This window comes from Dendrobates tinctorius, unplaced genomic scaffold (genome assembly GCF_039654945.1).
Source record: "Dendrobates tinctorius isolate UK_male_01 unplaced genomic scaffold, ASM3965494v1 ptg000177l, whole genome shotgun sequence".
In the NCBI taxonomy this organism is placed as follows: domain Eukaryota; kingdom Metazoa; phylum Chordata; class Amphibia; order Anura; family Dendrobatidae; genus Dendrobates; species Dendrobates tinctorius.
The window spans coordinates 2522884-2548637 of NW_027361844.1; the positions used below are offsets into that span (position 1 = coordinate 2522884).

The 25754-nt window shown below is 44.1% G+C and overlaps 2 protein-coding genes across 10 annotated transcripts in view; both read left to right on the top strand.

Annotated features, from left to right (window-relative positions):
- Window positions 1-25754, top strand: part of LOC141054222 (aldehyde oxidase 1-like) — a 409838-nt gene that overhangs the window by 351348 nt on the left and 32736 nt on the right. For 8 of the 9 annotated variants that reach the window (XM_073551460.1, XM_073551454.1, XM_073551459.1 and 5 more), the window contains 3 exons: window positions 1058-1132; window positions 15136-15188; window positions 21748-21862. In XM_073551460.1, the coding sequence (XP_073407561.1) occupies window positions 1058-1132; window positions 15136-15188; window positions 21748-21862 (243 nt within the window). Of the gene's footprint in view, window positions 1-1057; window positions 1133-4235; window positions 4291-4362; window positions 4438-15135; window positions 15189-21747; window positions 21863-25754 lie in introns of those variants that run through there. The other variant, XM_073551462.1, reaches the window with a different exon arrangement.
- LOC141054224 (uncharacterized) lies at window positions 4524-6972 on the top strand. Its single transcript, XM_073551463.1, has 3 exons — window positions 4524-5194; window positions 5363-5522; window positions 5628-6972. The coding sequence occupies exons 1-3, from the start codon at window positions 5149-5151 to the stop codon at window positions 6901-6903; spliced, it is 1482 nt and encodes a 493-aa protein (XP_073407564.1). The 5' UTR covers window positions 4524-5148; the 3' UTR covers window positions 6904-6972.

The window sequence follows — 25754 nt, forward strand, 5'->3', positions numbered from 1 at the left end:
CATAAACCATGCAGTAAATAAATCATATACTGGCCCTTGGGTATAAAGACAACAAAAATAGTACAAGCACAGTGGCACTTAACTGTTGATCTGCTTTGCCCATACAGTGTAGCATCAAGCACAAAAGACTCTGGCAGGAGACTTGACATCAGAGGACTTCTCACCTACACTCTCAGTCACTGAATGAGACAACTGGTCTCCTTTTTATCTGCCATACCACGCCCCAGGGCGGGAATATGTGAGCAGCCAATTTCACCGATCCCTCTGACTGCTTGTAAACCCGGCACTGAAACACCCAATTAACTCTGTCAGCACTATAAGTGCTTCAGCCTGTTTTTCTGGGCTTACATCACCGAAGCTACCAACCTCGATGATACATATCTCCCCTCGAAGACCTGCACGGCGGCCATCTTACAGTATGTACAAAAATAACTTTACCACTTGCTCACACTGGACATACTAGTATATCCAATGCCAGTTACCTGCCTATGGAGTGGGCTCAGGAGCTTTGTCCACAACTTACATAGCAGGATCCTGTCTGTGTTACTCTGTAACAGTAATGAGCAAAGCTGAGCTCCAATTGCTGCTGTTAAACCTATAAATGCTGCTGACAGCAACATTTAACGTACGGTATGTGGTCCATGCACCCATTGGCTTCCCCCCTTCCCCCTCCCAATTCTTGCAGTGCGATCATGGGTGTTGCCATTGTTCCTGGGGGCCTGCTGAAGGTTCCCTTGCTTGCGATGTCAATACTTCTGCTTCATAAGAGACAATGATTTTCTCTGTATAATATAATATTGTGGTATTGCAATATATAGAACAAGCAATCAGATGATCAAAGGTTTAAGTCTCCCAAAAGGACTAAAAATAATGTAAAAAAAGTTTGTTTTTTTATATAAAAAATATATACCATATATAAAATTTGAATCACTCAACTTTATTACCTTTTAAAAATAAAAAAATAGCAACATCAAATATGTTTATTTTTTATGTCCATAAAAGTCCAATCTGTCAACAGAAAGCTAATCTCTCTACTTTATGTTTTGTTTTTTTTAAGTATGCCTGCGAGACTCTCTGGGGAAGACTGGAACCTTTTGTCAAAAACAATCCAGATGGTAAATGGGAAGACTGGGTGAGATAAATTTACATTTATGGATACTTACGTCCAAAAATACTCATGTAGCTCATTTTATGGTGTTAATTTTGAGATTTTTTTATGAGGAAAGTATTATTCTGAATGTGACAAAGAAACTTTTTTTACATTCTTCATAGATGAGCTGTTTTTTGTGCAAGTTCTAACAAATCATAGATGCTTATCAGAAGTTGTGATCGAGGGGACTGAGCACTAGTTAAATGCTAAAATGAAGGGACTGCATTTTTCCGTTTCAGCTCCACAGTTGCACCTTGTAATACTGCATATGAGAGTAAACTATTAGGCTATGGTCACATATTGGGTTTTTGCTATGTTTTTTTCTGCATGCAAAACCTGCTCTCTTGACAGTAAAGAAGCTGCTTAACTCCTTCACGCCGCAACCCTTTTTTGTTTTTGCATTTGTTTTTCTCTCCCCTTCTTCACAGAGCCATAACTTTTTTTTTTTATTTTTCGTCAATATGGCCATGTGGAGCTTGTTTTTTGTGGGACGAGTTGTACTTTTGAACGACGCCATTGGTTTTACCATATTATGTACTTGAAAATGGGAAACAAAATTCCAAGTGCGGTGAAATTGCAAAATTTTGTATTTTATTTACCGTGTTCACCAAATGCTAAAACTGACCTGCTATTGTGATTCTCCAGGTCATTACGAGTTTGTAGATACCAAACATGTCTAGGTTGTTTTTTAATTAGAAAAAAAAAAGTTTGTTTCGTGATCTTGGTTCGGATGAGGACTTATTTTTTGCATGCCGAGCTGACGTTTTTAATGATACCATTTTGGTGCAGATACGTTCTTTTGATCGCCCGTTATTGCATTTTAATGCAATGTTTAGCAACCAAATAACCTTAATTCTGGAGTTTTGACCTTTTTTTCGCTACTTCGTTTACCAATTGGATTAACTATTTTTATGTGTTGATAGAGCGGGCGATTCTGAACGCGGCAACACCAAATATGTGTATTTTTTTTAAATTGTTTTATTTCGATTGGGGTGATTTGAACTTTTATTTTTTGCATTTTTTTTAGAGTTTTTTTTAAGCGCTTTTCCCAGTAAAAACACTTCAAAATTGCATACAAGAAGCATCCCATTCTTTTTATTCAATTCCGCAATACTTGTGCACATGATGCGTTTTTTTCCGTGAAAAAAACGCAACATGTTCATTAATTTTGCGGAAAAATCCGCATTTCTAACTATATTCTATGAGCAGGAGGATGCTCCTGTAAAAAAGGCAAAAAAAAGTCACGCAAAAATCGTGCAAAAAAAAAAACGCTTAAAACACCCAGCATTTTTCCTGGGAAGAAGTCCGTTTTTTTCTGCATATGTGGGTACATAGCCTTAATATTTTTAAAAACCTTTCACTTGCTTCAATAGTCTACATGGCAGAGCAGAAGCTGCCAATAATCCAATCGCCTCTGCTATAAACACGCAATGATCAGATTGCCTGTGTGTAGCAGAAATGCTCACTTGCTATGAGCGCCGTCCCCTGGGCGGCGCTCATAGTAATACGGCAATGACAACCACAGGGGTCTCCTACAGACATAGTGTTGTTATACCAACCCATCAGCAACCCGCAGTCATGTGACACGGGCGCTGATGGGTGGGATTAGTGACGAACTTTCGGCGCCATCAGATTAAATGTCACTGTCAGAGAGTGACAGCGGCATTTAACTGGTTAACAGCCGCGGGTGGTCGCAATTCCACCCGCGACTGTTAGGGGCACAGAGCTGCTCAAAACAGCTGACGTGCTGAGAAAGATGTGGACTTAGCGCCGGAGTCCACATCAAAAGGAGGGACACGGCAGGGTTAAAAAACAGGTTTTGCTGCGTTTTTTGCTATATTTTTTTGCTGCTGTTTTTTTTGCTGCTTTTTTCATACTGTTACAGTTTTGTGGTTGTTGTTCCTGAGCTTTCTGCACCAAAATCACAGCAAAACCTGATACCTGAGTTTTTGCTGCTTTTTTGCTCATTGCTTTCTATGGATGAAAAAAACGCTGAAAGAAGTGACATGCTGCAGTTTTCAAAAATGCAGCAGTTTTACAATTCAATCAGGAAAAAAACGCAATGTGTGTGTATGAGATTTCTGAAATCTCATAGCTTTTGCTGGTACTGTAAAACGCAGCTTTTACTTTGCATAAAAAATGCAGCAAAAAAGTAACGTGTGAACATAGCCTTAGGCCCATTTATCAAACCGTTTTAGTCAGAATTCAGGCATGAGTCAATTCAGAACCAGGAACATTTTTGCACACTTGTAGTTGTAACAAGGTGGCACGGGGTGGTAGTCGCAGGCTTGTCTACTACAGCAGAGTAAGTCCACACCATGGCCCCTTGCACATAAAATGACAGTTCCAATCCTAGCCCTGGGCCACGAAAGTGGCATAAATTTTGACAAAAATGTACTCAAGTCCCGTAGTGGAGTGCATTCCTTTTGGCGCTCAGCTGCTAAAAGATATGCCAAATTCAATAAATAAAATTAGTAGCTTTTTAATGAATTTGGCACATTTTACTCCAGCACAACCATCGTCAGGAATAGTGTACAAAATGCCATTCTTAGGCTGGTTTCACATTAGCGCTTTTGTGCGCAGCGCATCGGGCGCACCAGTGCGCATGCGCACTGCGCACCTATATTTTACATGATGTGCGCATGGTCTTGCGCATATTTGCGCTTTTGTGCGCATGCGTTTTTTTGTCTTTCGCGCCAGGCGCGTCAGACGCAACATGTTGCATTTTTGGTTCCGCCCTGTCTCGTTAAAACAACGCATGCGCACGGAATGCGCAAAAACACCACATTGGAGCCTATGGGAGCGCAATACTTGCGCATGGTCTTGCGCACGCTTGCGTTTTTATGCGCATGCGTTTTTTAAATAAACATGACTGAAATTTGGTCTAGACAGTAAAAAAAAAAAAAAAAAAAACAAGGTGATAAAATGGTGTGGGCACTGGGATTCCACAATACTTTAAGGATTGCTCACTAGTGGACACACAGCACAAGCTGCACCAATGTAAGTATGAAAAACCTAATGTCTGGCTGAAATTTCAATACATTTCTATGTACTTATGTCTCTTTTTTTTTTTTTTTTATTGCAGCATGTCTTCATCTGGTGAAGAATATGTCCCCGGGACAGGGCAAGAGGCAGAAGAAGTGAGTACTATGCTTCCGTATGGATTTGAAAAAATAAACACATGTGATTAATTTTTTCTGTTTAATTTTCAGACCTCATCCTCCATCACGCCACCACCACCGGAGGAACGGCAGGAGCAGCAAGGCCAAGTGCGGGCGGGTAGACGTGATGTAAGTACAGACGGACTGTTTTTTTTTTTTTTTTTTTTTTACTTATTTTCTAGTCTGGTTTATTTTATTTTTTTTTTGGTATTATTTTTTTTTTTTTTAAATTTTCATGGTTTGTTTTTTTCGATGTTTGTTGCTTTTTTTGCATTTATTTTCATTTAAAACAAATAATTTTTTCATGGCTTGTTTATCAATATCTAAAGCTCAAAGTGTGTGTGTTTGTGTGTGATATATATGATGGGTATATGGGCATGGGATAGAGGATATGTATGATGGTATATGGGCACGGGACTATGGGATGGCGAATATGTATGATGTGTATATGGGCACAGGCATATGAGATGGCGAATATGTATGATGGGTATATGGGCACAGGACTATGGGATGGAGGATATGTATGATGGAATATGGGCACGGGACTATGGGATGGAGGATAATTTTAAATTTCTATAACTAACCACAGTAGTTACTATGCCCGGGCAGCGCCGGGCTCTTCAGCTAGTTTTCGATATTTTTTATTTTAAAATCTTTCAAAGATTAATGTTTGTCTTTCTTTTCTAGGCTCCACAGCGGGAGGAGGACCTCGCCCTGGACAACGACGAGCTCATCCGTCTAGTCCAGGAGCGAGTCCCGTTGTGGGACACCCGTCACCAACTGCACTCGGACAACGTGGTGATCCGGCGGCTCTGGAACGAGGTGGCCGCATTGCTGATGGATGGCTGGGACAACGCCTCTCCCCGGGTCCGCAAGGATTTTCGTAAGTATTTAAATGCAGTGTGATGCAGCAGTGATCTTGGCCGGGATCACCCAACTGTGTGTGATGCTATTAACTCCATGGAGTTTCTATCATCACACACAGTTGGATGATCACAGCCTCCAGTGCATAGTCTTACTTTTTTTCTTTTTTTTTTTTTTTCCATCACAGTGAACAAAGTCAGAACCCGTTGGCGCTCGATGAAGGACCGCTTCAACAGGGATATCCGTCAGGAGAATAAGGTTCGCAGTGGTGCTGCGGCAAGGACCGGCACGAAGTACCGATACCATCGTGCCTTGGCATTTTTAAGACCGGTCCTTGCCTCCCGAACGTAAGTATTTTCTAGTTGTATTGTGTTTTATTCTGTGCTTTTCTATTCCACAGGAGTTGGCGATTGTTAATTTATGGTAGTAATTTCTTTCTTTTCTTTTCACAGCACCTGGAGCAGCACCCTGCAACCTGGTCCCGAAGCGGTCCTTCATCAAGCTGCCCCGGACCCCTCCCAGCCATCCATCAGCGAGGAAGCACCTTGCAGGTCTGCACCACAGTCATCTGGAGACCAGGAAGCTGGTCGCTCAGGTGTTCCCCTGTCCCAGGTCTCTGCCACTGGTTTTGCGGGCACTTCCCGCCAGCAGCGGCAGTGGACCTTGGACAGGCCTCTCATGCCCGAGTTCGTTGAATTGAGCTCGGTCTTTCAGAGTAGCCTCAAGGCACTCTCCGATAGACTTGAGAGTGGTTTCCTCCTTTTGGACCAATGCTACAAGTCTATCGAGGGTCGCCTTGAGCGCCTGGAAGTCGACCTCGCCAGACCAGCGCATCATTTTTATACCCAAATAGCTCGGGACACGGCGGAACACCTTACCCCTGACCTCCACTTGACTGTCATGCAGGCCTGCAACAATGCTTTTATGCAGGCTATGCAGCAGAGTAGGATTATGCAGCAGTCAGTGGTGGCATTTCCACCGGTGCCACCACTGACTCGTTTTACAGCATTACCTACTTCTGCTGCATATCACTGCACAGCCACCACACTTCCAAGCCTCGCCGGACACCAATATACCGCCACAAGTCCGAGTGCAGCTGGACACTTACCCGCCAACACCATGCCAAGCGCTGCTCCTGCCTGGCCCACCACTGCTGCCGCCACCACCACTGGATGGCCCGTCGTCACCACCCCTGCCTGTAGCGCCGCCACCACCACCACCAGCGGGAGGACCACCCCGGTATGGACCGCCACAGCCACCACGCCTGCATGGCCCGCCACCACCACCTCGGAGCAGCATCAGCTGGGGGACCCGCATTCAATATTTACGGCCCCTGCCAGGACATCCACCACCACCAGCATGCCACAGCTGGAACAAGATCCTGGCAGGCGGTCCACAAGCGCCAGGCGGTCCCCCAGCTCCAGCCAGTCCACAGCCTCCAGGCGGTCCAGAGGCTCAAGGCGGTCCAGAGGCTCAAGGCGGTCCCCGGGGTCTAGCCAGTCCTCAGGCTCAAGCGAGGACAGCAGGAAGACGACGGGCCACCGTCCTAAAAAAACAAAGAGGAGGACTCTTACCCTCCCTCCTCCCTCACCTCCCACTTCACAACTTTCCTTGCCTCGGCTCCCTTCCCCCACTTCTTTGGTTCCTCCTTCCCCTAGAACCCCTTACTCCACCCAAAGCCGTTCCTCATCCCTCCACACCCCCCAGTTTCCAGCAACTAAAAAATAAGTTAAATAAATGTTATATTTTTTTTCCAAAATAATGTTTTGTTATTGTGTCTTTCGCCGCCTGCACACACTGCACCCTACACTATGGTTTGTTTTTCTTTACTTTATACCGGATGGTCAGCCATCCAACTCTGAAAGGGATACTATATTTCATTTTTTTTTTATTTATATATATATATATATATATATATATATATATATATATAAAAAAAAAAAATGAAATATAGTATCCCTTTCAGAGTTGGATGGCTGACCATCCGGTATAAAGTAAAGAAAGGGAAACCACCAAAAAAAAAAAAAATTATAAATAAATATATATATATATATATATATATATATATATATTTTTTTTATGGTGGTTTCCCTTTCTTCAATTTAACCTGGGCAGATGAGTAGTGGAGTTTATTAAGACACAGTACACTGGGTACAGGTAGAAAAAACCATGTATTTTATTTTTAACAAACAACAAAACTATTTGATCCTGCCATGCTACACGACCAACATCGGATAAAAAGTAGTCCGCAAATTGGTCCCTCATTTGGGCAACTTCGACTGAGGACCGAAGAGGGTGCTGAGTAAAATCTGGCAAAGGGTTGGCAGCAGGCTCATCCATGTCAAAGTTCGGCCGCTCCTTTGCCATAACAAAATTGTGGAGAACCACGCATGCCTTCACCACCTCATCTACTGTTTCCATTTTGAGATTGATGGCGGTGCTGAGAATTCGCCATCTGGACACTAGAATGCCAAAGGCGCACTCTACAGTCCTGCGAGCCCTCGTAAGCCTGTAGTTGAAAATTTTCTTGCGGTGGTCCAAGTCACGGCTGGAGTACGGCTTCAGCAGGTTTGGGCACATCTGAAATGCCTCATCCCCAACCACTACAAATGGCAGTGGTGGAGTTTGGGTTTGGGGAAGAGGCCGTGCCAGTGGAAAATTGAAATGGTTGCCGTACAACCTCCAGCCCATATCAGAGTTCTTAAAAGTCTGGGAATCGTTGCCCCGTCCGAATGCCCCTATGTCCACCGCCACAAACCGGCAGTCTGCATCCGCAATGGCCATTAGGACTGTGGAAAAGTACTTGTTGTAGTACTCGGAGCCACTTCTTGCGGGTTTTGTGATGCGGATGTGCTTCCCGTCCACCGCTCCTAGGCAGTTCGGGAAATTGCAGACTGCCCAGAATTTCTCCGATATTTGAAGCCACTTTTCGGCAGTGGCCAATGGCAGAAACTCCGGACACAGAACATCCCACAGAGCCCTGCAGGTGTCGGCAACAATCCCGGATAAAGTAGAGATTCCCAGCCGGTACTGGAAATGCAGGGATGAAAGACTCTCTCCAGTTGCCAGGAACCTGCCAAACATAAAAAGAAAAAATAATTGTATTTCTGTCTTGGGTATTACTAAAAACACTGAAAATAAAAAAGTACATGGCCTAACTATTTTGCATGTTTTTTTAATACAACATAGCAAAAAAACATTTTATAAAGGCTTGGGATTAGTACATGACAGAAGAAAAACCATTATGCAAAAAAGCAATTTCCCAAAAATAATGTTCAAATTCAATAGCCAAAAAAAACCAAATTTTTTGGACCAAAAAAAAAAAGCAAAAAGCCAAAAAAATTATGCAAACATAACAACATACATACCGTAAGGTGACAAGGAGCCTTTCTTCGGGAGGAATGGCACGCCGGAGCTGAGTGTCCCTTCTCCGGATGTTTCCTTCAACCATACCCAGCAAGTCAAGGAAGCTTTCCTGGGACATCCGTGTATAGTCAGCAAATTTCTCCGGGTTTTCCTGTAGCTCGCTGTACAGCGTGTGATATGCTCCACGGCTTGGCCGGAGTTCGATGATTGGATGCCTCCAAAACCGACGCCGCTGCCGTCTCTGCTGTCTCTCCCTCTCCCTTTCTTGCTGGCAACAAAAGACATACGCCTGAGACAGCGCAATGTCAAGATCCAGCTTGAAGCGGAAATTATCCAGACGCAGGTCCATCTTGACACCGGAAACAGCAGCAAAATCTGATGAATTCAGCAGTACAGGGTCTATAAAACATTCCAATGACACACGCCCACTGGTGACCCATTGGTGGTCAAGGATTTTTCTATTGTGAAATGTCACACCTAAAAACGCATGCGCATAAAAAACGCAACCGCATGCAAAAACGCATGTAAAACGCAAGTAACACTGCGTTATTTTGACGCATCAGCGTGCGCATGAAGAAAAAAAAACGCACATTTGTTTTGCGTTTTTCTTTGCGTTTTTTATGCGCACGATGCGCTGCGCAAAAAAACGCTAATGTGAAACTAGCCTTTGCTAATCAAGCCTTAGAGTTAGGGATGAGCGAGTAGTGAAATACTCGGACTCGCTGTACTCATTACGAGTAGCTCCTAAGACTCAGGTATTCGTAACGAGTACAGCGAATCCAATGTAAGTCTATGCAAAATGCAAGTAATGGGCGGAGAATGTGTGTGGGTGGAGAATGTGTGCAGGGGTCTGTGGGGCTGTGTGTGCTGGGCTCTGCCGGGCTTGTGCTGGGCTCTGCCGGGCCTATGCTGGGCTCTGCGGGCCTGTGTCGGCCTCTGCCGGTGCTGTGCCTGGCCTCTGCGGGTTCTGTGTGCGCTGTGCGGGCACTGTGCGGGCTTCTGTGTGGGCTGTGCGGGCACTGTGCAGGCTCTGTGCGGGCTGTGCGAGCTCTGCGGGGCCCGTGCAGGCTGTGTGGGGCCTGTGCATGGGCATCGTCCGATGGGACTACTTGTCCCATCCGGTTATGCCCGCTACAGTGACAGCATTAGCGGATGTTGGGAAAGTAGTAGTCCCATCATCCGGCTAATGTGGTGAATGTAAAAAAAAAAAACACATACAGAACATACAACATATACCATACACATAACATACAACACATAACATAGAGTACATACTCACCGCACACACCTAATTCCCCGAAGCCATCAATCACATGTAAAAAATTAAAATAATAAAGCAACCTATAGTCACCTTTCCGCCGTAATACCATTAATAACGAGGGTCCCACGTCGATCACCCGTGGAGAGCTGCCACGTCAGCTGATGTGACCGCTCTCCAGGGGCTCCAGCACTGTATCACTCCGCCGGAGGTCACAGGAGTTCACCTGTGACTTACGGCAGCACTACAGCGTGAGAATTTTCTCATGCAGCAGTGCTACCGTAAATTAACTCCAATGACACACTGTGGGAGGTTATCTCCGGTCAGTGTGTCATTGGAGGACTATAGAGCAGCCACATCTGCTGATGTGACTGCTCTATAGGGGAGATCATCGTGGGACACTCGTTTTTAAAAGAGGGACTGCGTCGGATAGGGAGTATGGGATGGTTTGTTCTTTTAATTTTTTTTGCAGGTGATCGATGGCTTCGCTTGGAAATGGGCGTACAATAAAAAGTATGAAAAACCGTGTTGTGTTTTATTTCATTAAAATACTTTATTCTTATGTGTGTCTTTTTTTTACCCATTATTAACCGGGCTTAATGTCACCTTACAATAGCAAGGTAACATTAACCCCTCATATTACCCCATATCCCACCGCTACACGGGAGTGGGAAAGGAGAGGCTAAGTGCCAGAATTGGCACATCTTATAGATGCACCATTTCTGGGGCGGCTGCGGGCTGGTATTTGTAGCCGGGGGGGCCTGGCCCCTGTGACCTCCAGCGGAGTGATACAGTGCTGGAGCCCCTGGACAACGGTCGCATCAGCTGATGTGGCTGCTCTCCACGGGAGATCGATGTGGGACCCTCGTTATTAATAGGATTACGGCAGAAAGGTGAGTATAGGTTGCTTTATTATTTTAATTTTTTTTTACAGGTGATTGATGGCTTCGGGGAATTAGATGTGTGCCGTGAGTATGTAATCTATGTTATGTGTTGTATATTGTGTATGTTCTGTATGTTATATGTTGCATGTTCTGTATGTGGTTTGTTTTTTTTTTACATTCACCACATTAGCCAGATGATGGGAATGCTACTTTACCATCATCCGCTAATGCTGTCACTGTAGCGGGCACAGCCGGATGGGACAAGTAGTCCCATCGGACGATGCCCGCACAGGCAGCAGAGCCCGCACAGGCCTACACAGCTCGCACAGAGCCCGCACAGCATGCACAGAGCCCGCACAACCCACACAGGCCCTGCATAGCCCGCACAGGCCCCACACAGAACCCGCACAGGCCCCGCACAGAGCCTGAACAGGGCCCACACAGCACCGGCAGAGGTCGGCACAGCACCGGCAGAGCCCCGCACAGCCCACAGAGCCTGGCAGAGCCATGCACAGATCCCCATCCACATTGCCGCAAACACATAGTCATAGCTTATGACGCTGCGCGGTCAGCCAATCACAGTAATGCCACAACAAAGAAGGCGGCGACTTTACTGTGATTGGCTGACATATGCCAGATGGGAGATCTGAATATTGCGAGGCGAGTAGTGAAGTTTACTCGCTAGGATTCAAGTACCGCATTACTCGCCGAGTAATGAATCCTAACGAGTATACTCGCTCATCCCTGCTTAGAGTTTATCATAAATTAATCTTCAGACTGCTTCACTAGTAAAAGTAGTTCAAAGGGTTGTTTTGAAAACATTTTAGTGCCTGTTAATCACGGGTGTCATTAGTAAAACATCCATGATGTTCTCCCTGTGTAAGAAGATGCCTGACCAATTGACTATCCATTTATTCCAGAATAAATAGTGTATTGTTTATGGTGCTTATTAGGAAATCAATTGCGACTTTTGGGAAACGATGACCCTATGTGACTGTAGTTTTACGTCAGATATCTGTAAGTAGAGGAGATCTTGTCAGCTTTTGCTAATGTGTGGAAAAAATAATGTGGAATCTTAAAAATTTAGGTCCAAAGGAGGGATATCCGAAAAGAGCTTACTTTATTTCAATTTTATAGATTTTTATAGTTATTCTTGATACTTGATTACCCTGAGGATATGTGCAGACAATCCAGAAGTGGCAGCGCTTTGGAGGCAGTGCATGTCCGCTGCGTACAAAGCACTGCCATCTATTAACCGCAGGTGAATCTGCATGTGATCTCTAAGCTTGAGGATTCACCACGTCCAATATATTCTATTGGTGACATTTATCTTGCGAAGACTTGCATCTCTACAGAATAAATAGTCATGCTGCAGTCCGGAGAAACGCGGTGCATGTCCGTCTACATGGGCGTTACTGGATGCATAGTGGGCATGCGATTTCTAGATATCCCATCCACTATGCTGTAATATCTGGGCGCTGCAGGTTTGACGCTGCACAAGTACGCAACGTCCAGCCCGCAGGGTTTAGGCTAGTTTCACACTTGCTTTTTTTTGCAGCGCGTTTTTCCCGCAAAAAAACGCATTGAAAAAACGCATACATAAGCATACAACTGCTGCGTTTTTTTCAAGCATTTTTATGAGCATGCATGAAAAAAACGCAGCGTTTTTATGCGTTTGTATGCGTTTTTAGCGCGTTTTTACCGCGTTTGCGTTTTTTTCCAACATTTTTAGGTGGCCCCTCACACTACCCAAACCATGACTTTACTAACCCCAACCCTGACCCTAACCCTAACCCTAACCCTGACCCTAACCCTTAACCAAATCATACTTAACCCTAACCCTGACCCTAACCCTAACCCTGACCCTAACCCTTAACAAAACCATACTTAACCCTGACCCTGACCCTAACCCTAACCCTAACCCTGACCCTGACCCTAACCCTTAACCAAACCATACTTAACCCTAATCCTGACCCTAACCCTGACCCTAACCCTGACCCTAACCCTTAACAAAACCATACTAACCCTAATCCTGACCCTAACCCTGACCCTAATCCTTAACAAAACCATACTTAACCCTAATCCTGACCCTAACCCTGACCCTAACCCTAACCCTGACCCTAACCCTTAACAAAACCATACTTAACCCTAATCCTGACCCTAACCATGACCCTAATCCTTAACAAAACCATACTTAACCCTAACCCTGACCCAAACCCCAACCCTAACCCTGACCATAACCCTAACCCTAAACCCCCTTAACTAACCCTAACTCTAACCCAAACCCCTAAATTCCATGGTTTAAAAAAAAAACGCATATGCAAAAAAACGCATACATGAGCATGCCAGTGCGCACATATGCGCATCCATAGGCTATAATGGCCATTTTTAGCGCAAAACGTGCGCATATGTGCGCATGCGCTCTTTTGCAGGGCCAAAAAATGCAACATGCTGCGTCTGGAAAATCCCAACGCACACCCCAAAAAAACGCAGCGCATGAAAATCGCATACATGCGCTTACCAGCGCGCAGGTATGCGCACCCATGTTAAATATAGGGGAAAAAACGCATGCGCAGGTGTGCGTTTTTTTCCAGCGCTAAAAAACGCAAATGTGAAACCAGCCTTACTGACCGTCTGTACATACCCTGATTCACCCTCTCCCATCATGTCTATATCGCTTTTGATTTTTATACATGTCTTATAATTAGTACAATCATTGAGATACTAAATTTATACAATTATGAGATGTTTTACTATTAAAAGAAACAAAATCTTGAAAAAATTGGGTTTATGCCTCCATTTTCTGAGATCTATAACTAGAAATAAGTCTTCTCTAATCCATAAGTGTCATAAGGATGACTGCAAAGAAACTACTGTAAGAAGCCTCATGCGCAACATGCCCATACATCTTGCAGAAAAATGCTATTTAAGTCATTCTAGCTCTATTCTTAGTTGAGATGATAAAACTTTGCAAGGAATAAACTTTAACACATGAAAAACAAATTCTATATCTGGAAAATTCAAATGAAAAATGTCCCCTTAAAGTGGAGCTCCAGCGATGCTTGCCTATATAATTTAGCACAGCTATTGCTAAAAAATACTGTGGAGGTTCTTATGTATGCATTATGTTATATGATTTGATTGTTTTGTCATTTTCTGGGTTGCTTGACTTGTGGGTTATTTGTTTCCCACTAATATAATTTCCTCAATGCATAATGCAGGCTATATCCCCCCATAATGCATCTGACTTTGAGAGGGTAGAGTGTTGTGAATTCTCTCTCTGGCTTCCCTCTGGTGATTGCTGAAGGTGGTGGAGCTGGTCAGATTGACAGAGGGGTTGCGAGTTCTCTTTCTGGACTCCCTCTGGTGGTCACTGGAGGTAGTGGAGCTGATCTGATTGACAGAGGCTTGCCACCTGATAATGAGGAAGACGATTGGAGATCTGGGGTTTCTGATTGGGATTTAAGACAGCTGACTCCCTCTATCCCTGCTGGTGATTTTCTTCCTGTGCCTTCTGAGATCTGATGTCTCCTGCTCTTTCCCTGCATGGTTCAGCTAAGTGGTTCATTTGTTATTCTGTTTGCATTTGATCTGGTTTTGTTTATCTCTGCTTTGTGCATATGTTACTGCATGTGCCAGTTTATTTTGGTCCCTGTTATATTGGCCTCTTTTTGCTTTGCTTTCAGAATATACTAGAGTGCTGATATAGTGGGGGCGAAGTCGTGCGACTTCAGTGTTTTTTTGCATCAGACGTGTTGGACCTTTTGCAGGGATTTTTGCTTGATTACAGACGGTGTCTTTCCTTTCCTGTCCTGTCTAGTCAGTTTGGGCCCCATCGTTTGCTCAGTCTATTTTTCTGCCTGCGTTTGTGTTTTCATCTAGTCTCACTGACAATATATGTTTGGGGGCTTATCTATTCCTTTGGGGTCTGCTCCGGGGCAGTTTAGATTTCCCCTTTCTTGCTTTAGGCTTAGTTAGCTCTCCGGCTGTGCTGAGGCATCTAGGATCATCGTAGTTGTGTGGACAGGATCAGGGGTCTGCATCTGCTTAGTTACCAACCTCTCTGGTTTTCTGTTGCTTAGCTTGGGCCTGCTATCCTCCTCGGTGCCCATTCATTACAGTAGAGTCTCCTCTACTGCAATTCTTTCTAACGATAGGTCAGTGACATACATCCGTTGTCCCCTAACATTGAAGAGTCTCTGTATTCTATATGATGCAGCTTCAGCCTGTTTCCTTGCCTTCTGCTTGTGATCAGTTTCTCCCTGTTAGCACCAACAACTACAAAGCAGGAGAAATGGACTAAAGTTTCATCTGGTAGGAAGAACTGGAGAATCTGAAACAGTTAATATGTGTATGCAACTGAACTAATGTAAAACAATTTATGCTACATGAATATTGATGATGAAATATCATATGTGAAATAAATTGCTGGGCTAATTATTTGTTTTCAAGGTTGTGGCAGCTTTTGGTCAGAGACTAAGCCTTTCAGCTATTGGATATTACAGGTAAATATTGGAACTTTTCCCTTTTACAGTTTTGAAATGTTTCATTCTCCAATTTGCACACACAAGCAGATATTACATTGTTCTCGATTGTGATAGATATCACTTATTAAATTGGACAGTGATGTTTGATGACCCGATCAAATCCCCCGCCCCGCTGGCTGAGCCAATGAGCAGTGCCGCGCGGGAATTGAATGCATGCATGGCCCTCTCACACCCCTATCCTGGTATGAATGGTCCCCTCACCCCCCTTTCCTGGTATGCATGGTCCCCTCACCCCCCAATCCTGATATGCATGGTCCCTTACCCCCCTTTCCTGGTATGCATGGTCCTCTCACCCCCCTATCCTGGTATGCATAGTCCTCTCACCCCCCTATCCTAGTATGCATGGCCCTCTCACTCCCCTATCCTGGTATGCATGGTCCCCTCACCCCCAAATCCTGATGTGCATGGTCCCCTCACTCCTCAATCCTGGTATGCATGGTCCTCTCACCCCCCCAATCCTGTTAAGCATAGTCTACTCATCCCCTATCCTGGTATGCATGCTATTTCTCACCCCCTATCCTGATATGCATGCTCCCCTCACCCCCCAATCCTGGTATACATGCTCCCCTCACCCCCCCTATCCTGGTATGTAAGCTACCCCTCACCCCCCTATTCTGGTATGCATGGTCCTCTCACCCCCCAATCCTGATATGCATGGTCCCCTCTCCCCCTATCCTGGTATGCATGCTATCTCTCACCCCCCTATCCTGATATGTATGGTCCTCTCACCCCTATTAAACTGCACAAATACAAAAAAAATTTATACTCACCTTTCTTCCCTGTGCTCCAGCGCTGTCCTGTTCTGCCGGAGGTCAGGGAAAGGAGCGCCAGAGTACGCGCATACCCATACCGCGCTGTCTGGCGCCATATTGCTGAAGGCACACTGCAAATGTGTCTTCAGTAAAATGGTGCTGGATAGCGCTATGCGCATGTGCAATTCCGACACAGCACTCCTGCCTCGGTCTCCGGTGATAAGAGAAGAGCCGTGGCAATGCTCCTCCCAGTCATGTAAGTAAGTAATCCCCCGTCCCGTCGGGGATTTGAATCCCCCTCCAAGCCTCAGCCGACGGGCGGCTCAGCCAATGAGCGGAGCCGAGCGACTTTGGCGGGGAATTTGAATCCTGCGTGGCAACGCTCACTGGCTCAGCCGGCGGGACAGGGGATTTGAATCCCGGCCGCCATATTGGAATACCCATAACTCGGGTGTTCCAATATGGCGGTCGTCATAGTTTCGGCCGCGGTGGATTGTGGGATAGCGACACAATCGCCGGAAGCTGTGACAGAGCCGATTGGCAATTATATATTAGATATATACAAGAAGAGAGAATGTCATAAATATTTAATCAATACTTTATGTATAACTTTCTCTTTAATAAAGACATACACATAAAAAGTATAAAAAAAATAAGACAAGGACACATTAAAAATAATGATAAAAAAAGCTGGACTGAAGTGGCATTGGAGTGGTGTGAGGGGGTTGTGGTATGTCCTCAGCTTTAGTTACACATACCCTACGTTTCATATCATGTGTGCATTTATATTGTGCATTTAGTAGCAGCACTTTTGGCACAGATTGCTTGTCCAGGATCATGTATCATTATTTCTTATATTGAGCTGACCGGTTTGTTATCCGAAGCTTCCGGTGTAATGTGCAGTGCTTCAGTAAGATTTACGGCATCCAGGAACAGACAGCTTGCCTTGGAAGACTTCCAGGGCATAGAAAGTGATGCAAAATACCGGCACATGCGCAATACTAATTTTATGCTTTGCCCACAGTTGGGCAAAGCATACTGCGCACACACTAGGGCCCTTTTCAATGCGCACGCGCGGAAACCCTATGTGAATGCAGTAATAAGAAACAAGTGCGTAGGGCAAGACGGGGGGAGAGGAGAATAAGCCGCGCCCATCGGACCAGACTGTGGCGATTTGCATACATCGAAAGACAGATTAAAAAGGTATTTTTGCATCAAAAGTGGGGGGTCAGGGGCTATGAAAGGTACTACTAGAACACTTATGAGATGCACAATTGGGTGATATCTTTACCTGATATCACAAAAAATGGGTGACAGATTCCCTTTAATAAAGTATTGGTTTAGTATTTATGATATTCTCCCATCTTACTGTAAATGACCACCTGTAATCTTCTTCAAGAGAGTCTGTCACCAGGTTTTTGCAACCTAATCAGAGAGGAGCATGATGTAGGAGCATAGACCCTGATTCCAGCGATGTGTCACTTACAGGTCTACTTGCTATAGTTTTAAAAAATCACAGGAGATTATCACTAGAAGACTGGTAAACCTGCTGCCATGTAGTTCTCCAACTTCATAGGCTCTGTATATCTCCACACCACTGATTAGTAGCTTTCTGTCTACACAGTCTACACAGAAAGCTGCCAGTCAGTGGTGTGGGCGGGGTTACACAGAGCTCAGCATTCAGAGAATGCTAGATCTGTGGCAGATAAAACAGGGATTTTACCAAACTACAGCAAGCAGCTCAGCAAGTGACGTATCGCTAAAAAAGAGTCTCCCAGACGAGGTAACAAAAATCCAGATTTTTTTTAGTGACTCACAGAGCTGCCTTAACCCCTTTCTGACATCAGACGTACTATCAGACTGATTATCACAGCTGACACCAGACACAATGTGTCAGGGGCGGTCATAGACCGCCCCGACACATTAAACCCTTGCACACCGTGATCAAACACGATTGCGGTGTACCAGGGGTTAAAGGGAAGCATCAGCAGGGAGGGGGCTCCCTCCGTGCTTCCCTGAGCCCCCCACAGCAGCGCAATGTGCAGAGCTGCTGTGGGGGGCTCCATCCCTGCAGGTCCCTTAATCCAAGATGGCGACGGGGACCTTCGGGGGCCTGCAGGGAGCTGGCTTCCTCAGTGCCTGCAAAGCGCAGGCACGAGGAAGCCAAGTGCAGTGCCTGTGACAGATCGCTCATCTGTCACAGTGATCTGTGATGTGACAGATCAGCGATCTGTCACATGACAGTTATGTCCCCTCCTGGGACAATGTAATAAAGTTAAAAAAAAGTGTAAAAATAATTTTAAAAAAATCGCTAAATAAATTAAAAAAAAAAAATATTCCCTAATAAATTCATTTTTTGGAAATAAAAAAATAAATAAATAAAGGTACACATATTTGGTATCGCCGTGTCCGTAACGATCCGCCCTATAAAATTGTCCCATTAGTTTACCCCTTTAGCAAACCCCTTAAAAAATAAAAATAAAAAACCAAGCAAAAAAATAATGATTTATTATCATACCGCCAAACAAAAAGTGCAATAACTCGCAATCAAAAAGACGCATATAAATATCCATGGTACCGCTGAAAATGTCATCTTGTCCCGCAAAAAACAAGCCACCACGCAGAATCATCAGCAAAAAAATAAAAAAGTTATAGCTCACAGAATAAAGCGATGCAAAAATAATTATTTTTTATATAAAATTGTTTTCATTGCATAAAAGCGCCAAAACAAAAAAAAACTTAAATGAGGTATCGCTGTAACCGTACTGACCAGAAGAATAAAACCGCTTTATCAATTTTACCGCAGGCGGAACGGTGTAAACGCACCCCCCAAAAGAAATTCATGAAACGCTGGTTTTTGTTCATTCTGCGTCCCAAAAATCGGAATAAAAAGCGATCAAAAAATGTCACGTGCCCGAAAATGGTACCAATAAAAACGTCAACTCGTCCCGCAAAAAATAAGACCTCACATGACTCAGTGGGTCAAAATATGGAAAAATTATAGCTCTCAGTATGTGGTGATGCAAAAACTATTTTTACAATAAACAGCGTCTTTTAGCGTGCGACAGCAGCCAAACATAAAAACTGCCATAAATAGTAAATCAAACCCCCCGTTATCACCCCCTTAGTTAGGGAAAAATAATAAAACTAAAAGAAAATGTATTTATTTCCATTTTCCCATTAGGGCTAGGGTTAGGGCTAGGGCTAGAGTTAGGGCTGAGATTAGGGTTAGGGGTGTGTTGGAGTTAGAATTGGGGGGTTTCCACTGTTTGGACACATCAGGTGCTCTCCAAATGCAACATGGGGTCTGATCTCAATTTCAGCCAATTCTGCATTGAAAAAGTCAAATGGTGCTCTTTCCCTTCCAAGCTCTGCCAGGCGCCCAGTGTTTTACCCCCACATATAGGGTATCAGCCTACTCAGGACAAATTGCAAAACAACTTTTGAGGTCCAATTTCTCCTGTTACCCGTAGGAAAAAAAAAAATTGGGGGCAAAAATATCATTTTTGTGGAAAAAAAAAATTTTTTTTATTTTCATGCCCGGGCGTTATAAACTTCTGTGAAGCACTTGGGGGTTCAAAGTGCTCACCACACTTCTAGATAAGTTCCTTGGGGGGGTCTAGATTCCAAAATGGGGTCACTTGTGGGGGGTTTCCACTGTTTAGGTACATCAGGGGCTCTCCAAAAGCAACATGACACCCGCAGACCATTCCATCAATGTCTGCATTCCAAAACGTCACTACTTCCCTTCCGAGCCCTGACGTGTGTCCATTCAGTAGTTTTCTCCCACATATGGGGTATCATCGTACTCAGGACAAATTGGACAGCAACTTTTGGGGTCCAATTTCTCCTGGTACCTTTGGGAAAATAAAAAATTTGGTTACTAAAAGATCATGTTTATTGAAAAAATACGATTTTTTTATTTTCACGCCCGGGCGTTATAAACTTCTGTGAAGCACTGGGGGGTTCAAAGTGCTCACCACACATCTAGATAAGTTCCTTGGGGGGTCTAGTTTCCAAAATGGTGTCATTTGTGGGGGGGTTTCACTGTTTTGGTACATCAGGGGCTTTCCAAACGCGACATGGTGTCCGATCTCAATTCCAGCCAAAAACGTCAAATGACGCTGCTTCCCTTCCGAGCTCTGCCATGCGCCCAAATAGTGGTTTACCCCCACATGTGGGGTATCAGCGTAATCAGGACAAAGAATTGAAAGTGAAAAGATCATTTTTGAGAGAAAATATTATTTTTTAATTGTACAGCTGTACGTTATAAACTTCTGTGAAGCCCTTGGGGGTTCAAAGTGCTCACCACACATCTAGATAAGTTCCTTGTGGGGTCTAGTTTCCAAAATGGTGTCATTTGTGGGGGGTTTCCTCTGTTTTGGTACATCAGGTGTCCAATCTCAATTCCAGCCAAAAAAGTCAAATGGCGCTGCTTCCCTTCTGAGCTCTGCCATGCGCCCAAATAGTGGTTTACCCCCACATGTGGGGTATCAGTGTACTCAGGACAAATTGCACAATAACTTTTAGGGTCCTGTTACCTTTGGGAAAATAAAAATTGGGGGTGAAAAAAACTTTTTTGGGGAAAAAATATGATTTTTTTAATTGTACCGCTGTACGTTATAAACTTCTGTGAAGCCCTTGTGGGTTCAAAGTTCTCACCACATAACTAGATAAGCTCCTTGTGGGGTCTCGTTTCCAACATGGGGTCACTTGTGGCAGGTTTCCACTGTTTAGGTACATCAGGGGCTCTCCAAACGTGACATGGTATCCGATCTGAATTTCAGCCAATTTTGCATTGAGAAAGTCAAACGGCGCTCCTTCCCTTCTGAGCTCTGCCATGCGCCGAAACAGTGGTTCCCCCCCCACATATCAGGTATCAGCGTAATCAGGACAAATTGCACAATAACTTTTGCAGCCCAATTTCTCCTGTTACCCTTGGTAAAATAAAAAAAATTGAACCTGAAGTATTGTTTTTGTGAAAAAAAGTTAAATGTTCATTTTTTTTTTAAATATTCAAAAAATTCCTGTGACGCACCTGAAGGGTTAATAAAATTCTTGAATGTTGTTTTGAGCACCTTAAGGGGTGCAGTTTTTAGAATGGTGTCACTTTTGGGTATTTGCTATCATATAGACCCCTCAAAGTGGCTTCAAATGTGATGTGATCCGTAAAAATAAAATGGTGCTGCAAAAATGTGAAAACGCTGGTCAACTTTTAACCCTTATAACTTCCTAACAAAAAAATTTGGTTCTAAAATTGTGCTGATCTAAAGTAAACATGTGGAAATTGTTACTTATTAAGTTTTTTGTGTGCCATATCTCTGTGATTTAAGGGCATAAAAATTCAAAGTTGGAAAATTGTGAAATTTTCAAAATTTTCACCAAATTTCCATTTTTTTCACAAATAAACGCAAGTTATTTGAATGAAATTTTACCACTACCATGAAGTACAATATGTCACGAGAAAACATTGTCAGAATCACCGGGATCCATGAAAACGTTTCAGAGTTATGACCTCATAAAGGGACAGTGGTCAGAATTGTAAAAATTGGCCCGGTCATGAACGTGCAAACCACCCTTGGGGGTGAAGGGGTTAATATATGTTGAGCTTTATTTTGAATGATTATTATAATAGAACTATATGATTTAATTGTCGCAATGTTGGATTTAAGCTTAACTCACAAAAACCTTTTTATTTAAGCGGCTAGAGCAGACATTCCTGGGGTTATCCTTTAGATTGCTATTAAAATACTCATTTCTTTCAGGGGATACGACACAGAAATGGACTGGGAGAAAGGAGAAGGTCACATTGCCCCATATTTTATCTATGGGGCAGCCTGTTCTGAAATTGAGCTAGACTGTCTAACTGGAGGGCATAAGGTAAAAGGGTCACTTTCCATGTTTCTATTTCGTGTGCGGTATCTATGAAAATGATTGCCTGTGTCTCACATGGCCTATTTGATGCATGCTTCTAAATAAGGTAAATCAATGTGGTATTTGAATATCCTGATACATACTGGCACAAAGCAAATCTTGCATAATTGCAGATTTTTGCTATGAGTTCTGATAGAAGCATGATGTAGGGGCTGAAACCCTTATTCCAAAGATGTGTCACTTATTGGGCTGTATGTTTCTGCTTTAATAAATTCAGCATTTAATCAGCAGGAGATTATCACTATTGGGCTAGCTGCCTCATGCTAGCTGGTCCAACTCCGCCTGAAGCACTGATTAGTAGTATACATTGTACAGAGATATCTGCCAATCAGTGTTGTGGGTGGGGCTACACTGGGCTCAACATTCCAAGCTCTTCTAAATCTGCAGCAGAGAAAACTGTGATTCTAACACTACTGCACTAAGTAAGCTAAGTGATACATTGCTGGAATCGGGGTTTCAGCCCCTACATCATGCTGCTGTCAGATTATATAAAAATAACTTTCTGACAGATTTCCTTTAAGGAAGTACAAATCTATGTGAGGTCACATAATTATTGCTTTATCTACAAATCTAATTGATAGAAGTGTGATGGGTGGAGGAATAGGGTCTTAATATTAATGTTTAAAAAAAAAAAAAAAAAAAAAGGAAGATGTTAGTAGAAAGTGACATATTCAGGGCTACCACTAGGAATTTCGGGGCCCCAAACTGGCAAAATTTTCGGGGCCCCCTTAGGACTCCGCCCATGCTTCGTCCCTCAAACTGTCCACAGTCCCAAAACTCTCTCTTGGAAAAACTCCACTTCTCAACAGTCACACATTAATAGTTCCCATCAACAGATAACATATATAGCGAGCAGCTTTTGTTTTGGCCAAAAGATGTTTTAAGCAGCCATCACGATAAGGTAGACTTTTGGCCGAGCCCTACTCTACTCTATCCTATTAATTATTCATTTGTTAAAATGTCCAATACAATTTAGGTATATTCTTATTTCTTTTTCAATTTTAAAAATGACAAATAATATCACATACAGGGGACAAATACCACCACACCATGACCAGACACCATACTACCACCACATAAAGACCTATAATATCACATACAAGGAACAAATACAGCCACACCTTGTCCAGACCACATATTACCACCACAGTGACCGAATAATATCACATACAAGGGACAATACCACCGCACCATGTCCAGATCTCATATTACCACCACATGGTGACCAATAATACCACATACAAGGAACAAATACCACCACACCATGCCCAGACCACATATTACCACCACATAGTGACTGAATACTACAATACTGATCTTTAATAAAAAAAACACAATACTAATATCACCATAAGTGCCATTATATACAGGAGACCTGTACTTAGTATGCAGTGTCTGTGTACAGATAATACAGTGATTACCGGTGACATTATATGCACAAGCTCTGTATATAGTGTCATTTTACAGGTAATACAGTGATCAACAGTGACATTATACACACGAGCGCTGTATATATTGTACAGGTTATACTGTGATCTATGACATACACAGGAGCTCTGTATATAATGTTGGTGTAAAGGTAAATACAGTGATCACTGGTGACATTGTACACAGGACTGCTGTATATAGTATACAATGTATAGTGTCAGTGTACAGGTAACACACTGACTCACCAGTGATGTCTCTAGGTGAAGTCCTTCATCTTTGCTTTTCATCTTCATCCAGCACAGACCACCATCACTTCTTCCAGCCAGGGCTCGTCTCTGCAGGAAATAAGAGTTATCTAGACCACTGCTTGCAGAACACATTACTTAATTTTTTCTGAACTTATAAACTACACCAGATTAAGAATAAAAGGCGACATAGTGTCGCTCTGCACAGTAACAGGACTGCCTTCCTCATTTAAAACAGTATCCTCAAAAATAAAATAAATACATCACTGCAGTAATAATATCCCTTAATTAGCTCTTATGGTAATAATATCCCTCATCCTGGCAGCCGTGTGTCTCATTCCTGGCTGCAGCCATGTGTTCTCCCATCCTGCCCTCATGAGTATCCATTCTGCCCCCATGAGATGTCCCGTGATCCTGCCCCATCTGTCCCATGATCCTGCCACATCGGTCCTGTGATCCTTCCCCATCTGCCCCATGATCCTGCCACATCTGTCTCCATTGCATCCATCCTGCCCCAGGATCCTGCCCCATCTGTCTCCATTCTGCCCCATGATCTTGCCCCATTTGTCTCCATCCTGCCCCATGATCCTGCCCCATCTGTCTCCATCCTGCCTCATCTGTCTCCATCCTGCCCCATGATGCTGCCCCATCCTGCCCCATGATCCTGCCCTAACTGTCTCGATTCTTCCTCCTGTGTCTCGATTCTTCCTCCTGTGTCTCGATTCTTCCTCCTGTGTCTCGATTCTTCCTCCTGTGTCTCGATTCTTCCTCCTGTGTCTCGATTCTTCCTCCTGTGTCTCGATTCTTCCTCCTGTGTCTCGATTCTTCCTCCTGTGTCTCGATTCTTCCTCCTGTGTCTCGATTCTTCCTCCTGTGTCTCGATTCTTCCTCCTGTGTCTCGATTCTTCCTCCTGTGTCTCCAATCTTCCTCCTGTGTCTCCCTTCTTCTTCCTGTGTCTCACATCCTGCCCCCCGTGTTTCCCATTCTGCCCCGTGCTGATTTCAATAAAAATTAAAAAAAAAAAAACCTTTCTCCTTATCTGGTCGTGCTCCTGGGGAGATGCTCCCTCCATGCAGTTGAAGCGTGCACTCACCGGCGAATGACAATGACATCATACGCCGGTGACGTGTGCACTGACGTCAGTTGCCAGCCTCCTTTTGGCTGGAGGCTTTTAGCTATTGCTGTGAGGGCCTGCTCGGCAAAAGAGTTTAACTAAACCTGCGTCTCGGACACAGGTTCAGTTACTGCACCAGTAGAATCTTGCCACTAGGGCCCGGTGAGCAGATGAGACAGGGCCTGATGCGGGCTCCCTCTGTTCATTGGACCCCATACACCAGTCACGGCAGTAATGCCCTAATGGTGGCCCTGGACATATTGCTTACATTTTTTTCCCCAAATATATTTTGTGCAACAAATTTGAGTTTTATTTTTCATTTTCCATGTCCATATCCGTAGAAAAAATTCTAAAACCTTGCTATACTCACTCTGACAACTACCAGTAGTCATCTCATTCTTACCCCAGACAGATTACAATGAAAGGTTACACCTCAGTAGATCACAGAGGATCACCAGTTATAATGTGGCGCCCCTGAGGGTTCAGTCGCCACAGAGGTACTGCACCTCCTCCTTAAGTGTGGTACCCCACCATTCAGGTTAAGTGGAGGCACCTGACCACACTCCAACACCTGCATCCCACACAACACAGTAGTGTAGCAAAGCACCCTTTGGTGGCTCCCTGCTTGGAACACGAGGCGGGTGGAGTTTAGTTTGCACCAAAAGAGCGGGAAGAGTTTGGGATTGGGGTCAGTCTGACTAGGTCAGTCAGTGAGAGAGGATCCCCTGAGTGGGATGGATGAAGGAAGTGCTGCAGCCGACCTCAGTGACTTGGGTCCGCTGGCACAAGAAAGGGACATTGATAGAAAGCCTGACTCTCTCCATAAGAAGGAAAGGATTTGTACGGAACGTGAGGAGAAGAAGGGAACTAAGGACTAGGGTTAGAGCAGAACCATTCCCAAGTTCACAGCGCAAGGCCGGGGTCCGGTCCTCGTGGTTGTATGGATACTAATGGTCCTGCAGCAGACACCGGAGGAATAGAAGTTGTCACCACTTTATTCCCACACCAGACTTGGGGGCACAACAGTATCGTGAGTGAGCCAGAACTAGG

Coding starts and splice junctions, on each gene's coding strand:
- LOC141054224 (XM_073551463.1), top strand. CDS start 5,149: ATGGATGGCTGGGACAACGCCTCTCCCCGGGTCCGCAAGGATTTTC. Junction 5,195..5,362: donor CCGGGTCCGCAAGGATTTTC/GTAAGTATTTAA, acceptor TTTCCATCACAG/TGAACAAAGTCAGAACCCGT. Junction 5,523..5,627: donor CCGGTCCTTGCCTCCCGAAC/GTAAGTATTTTC, acceptor TTCTTTTCACAG/CACCTGGAGCAGCACCCTGC.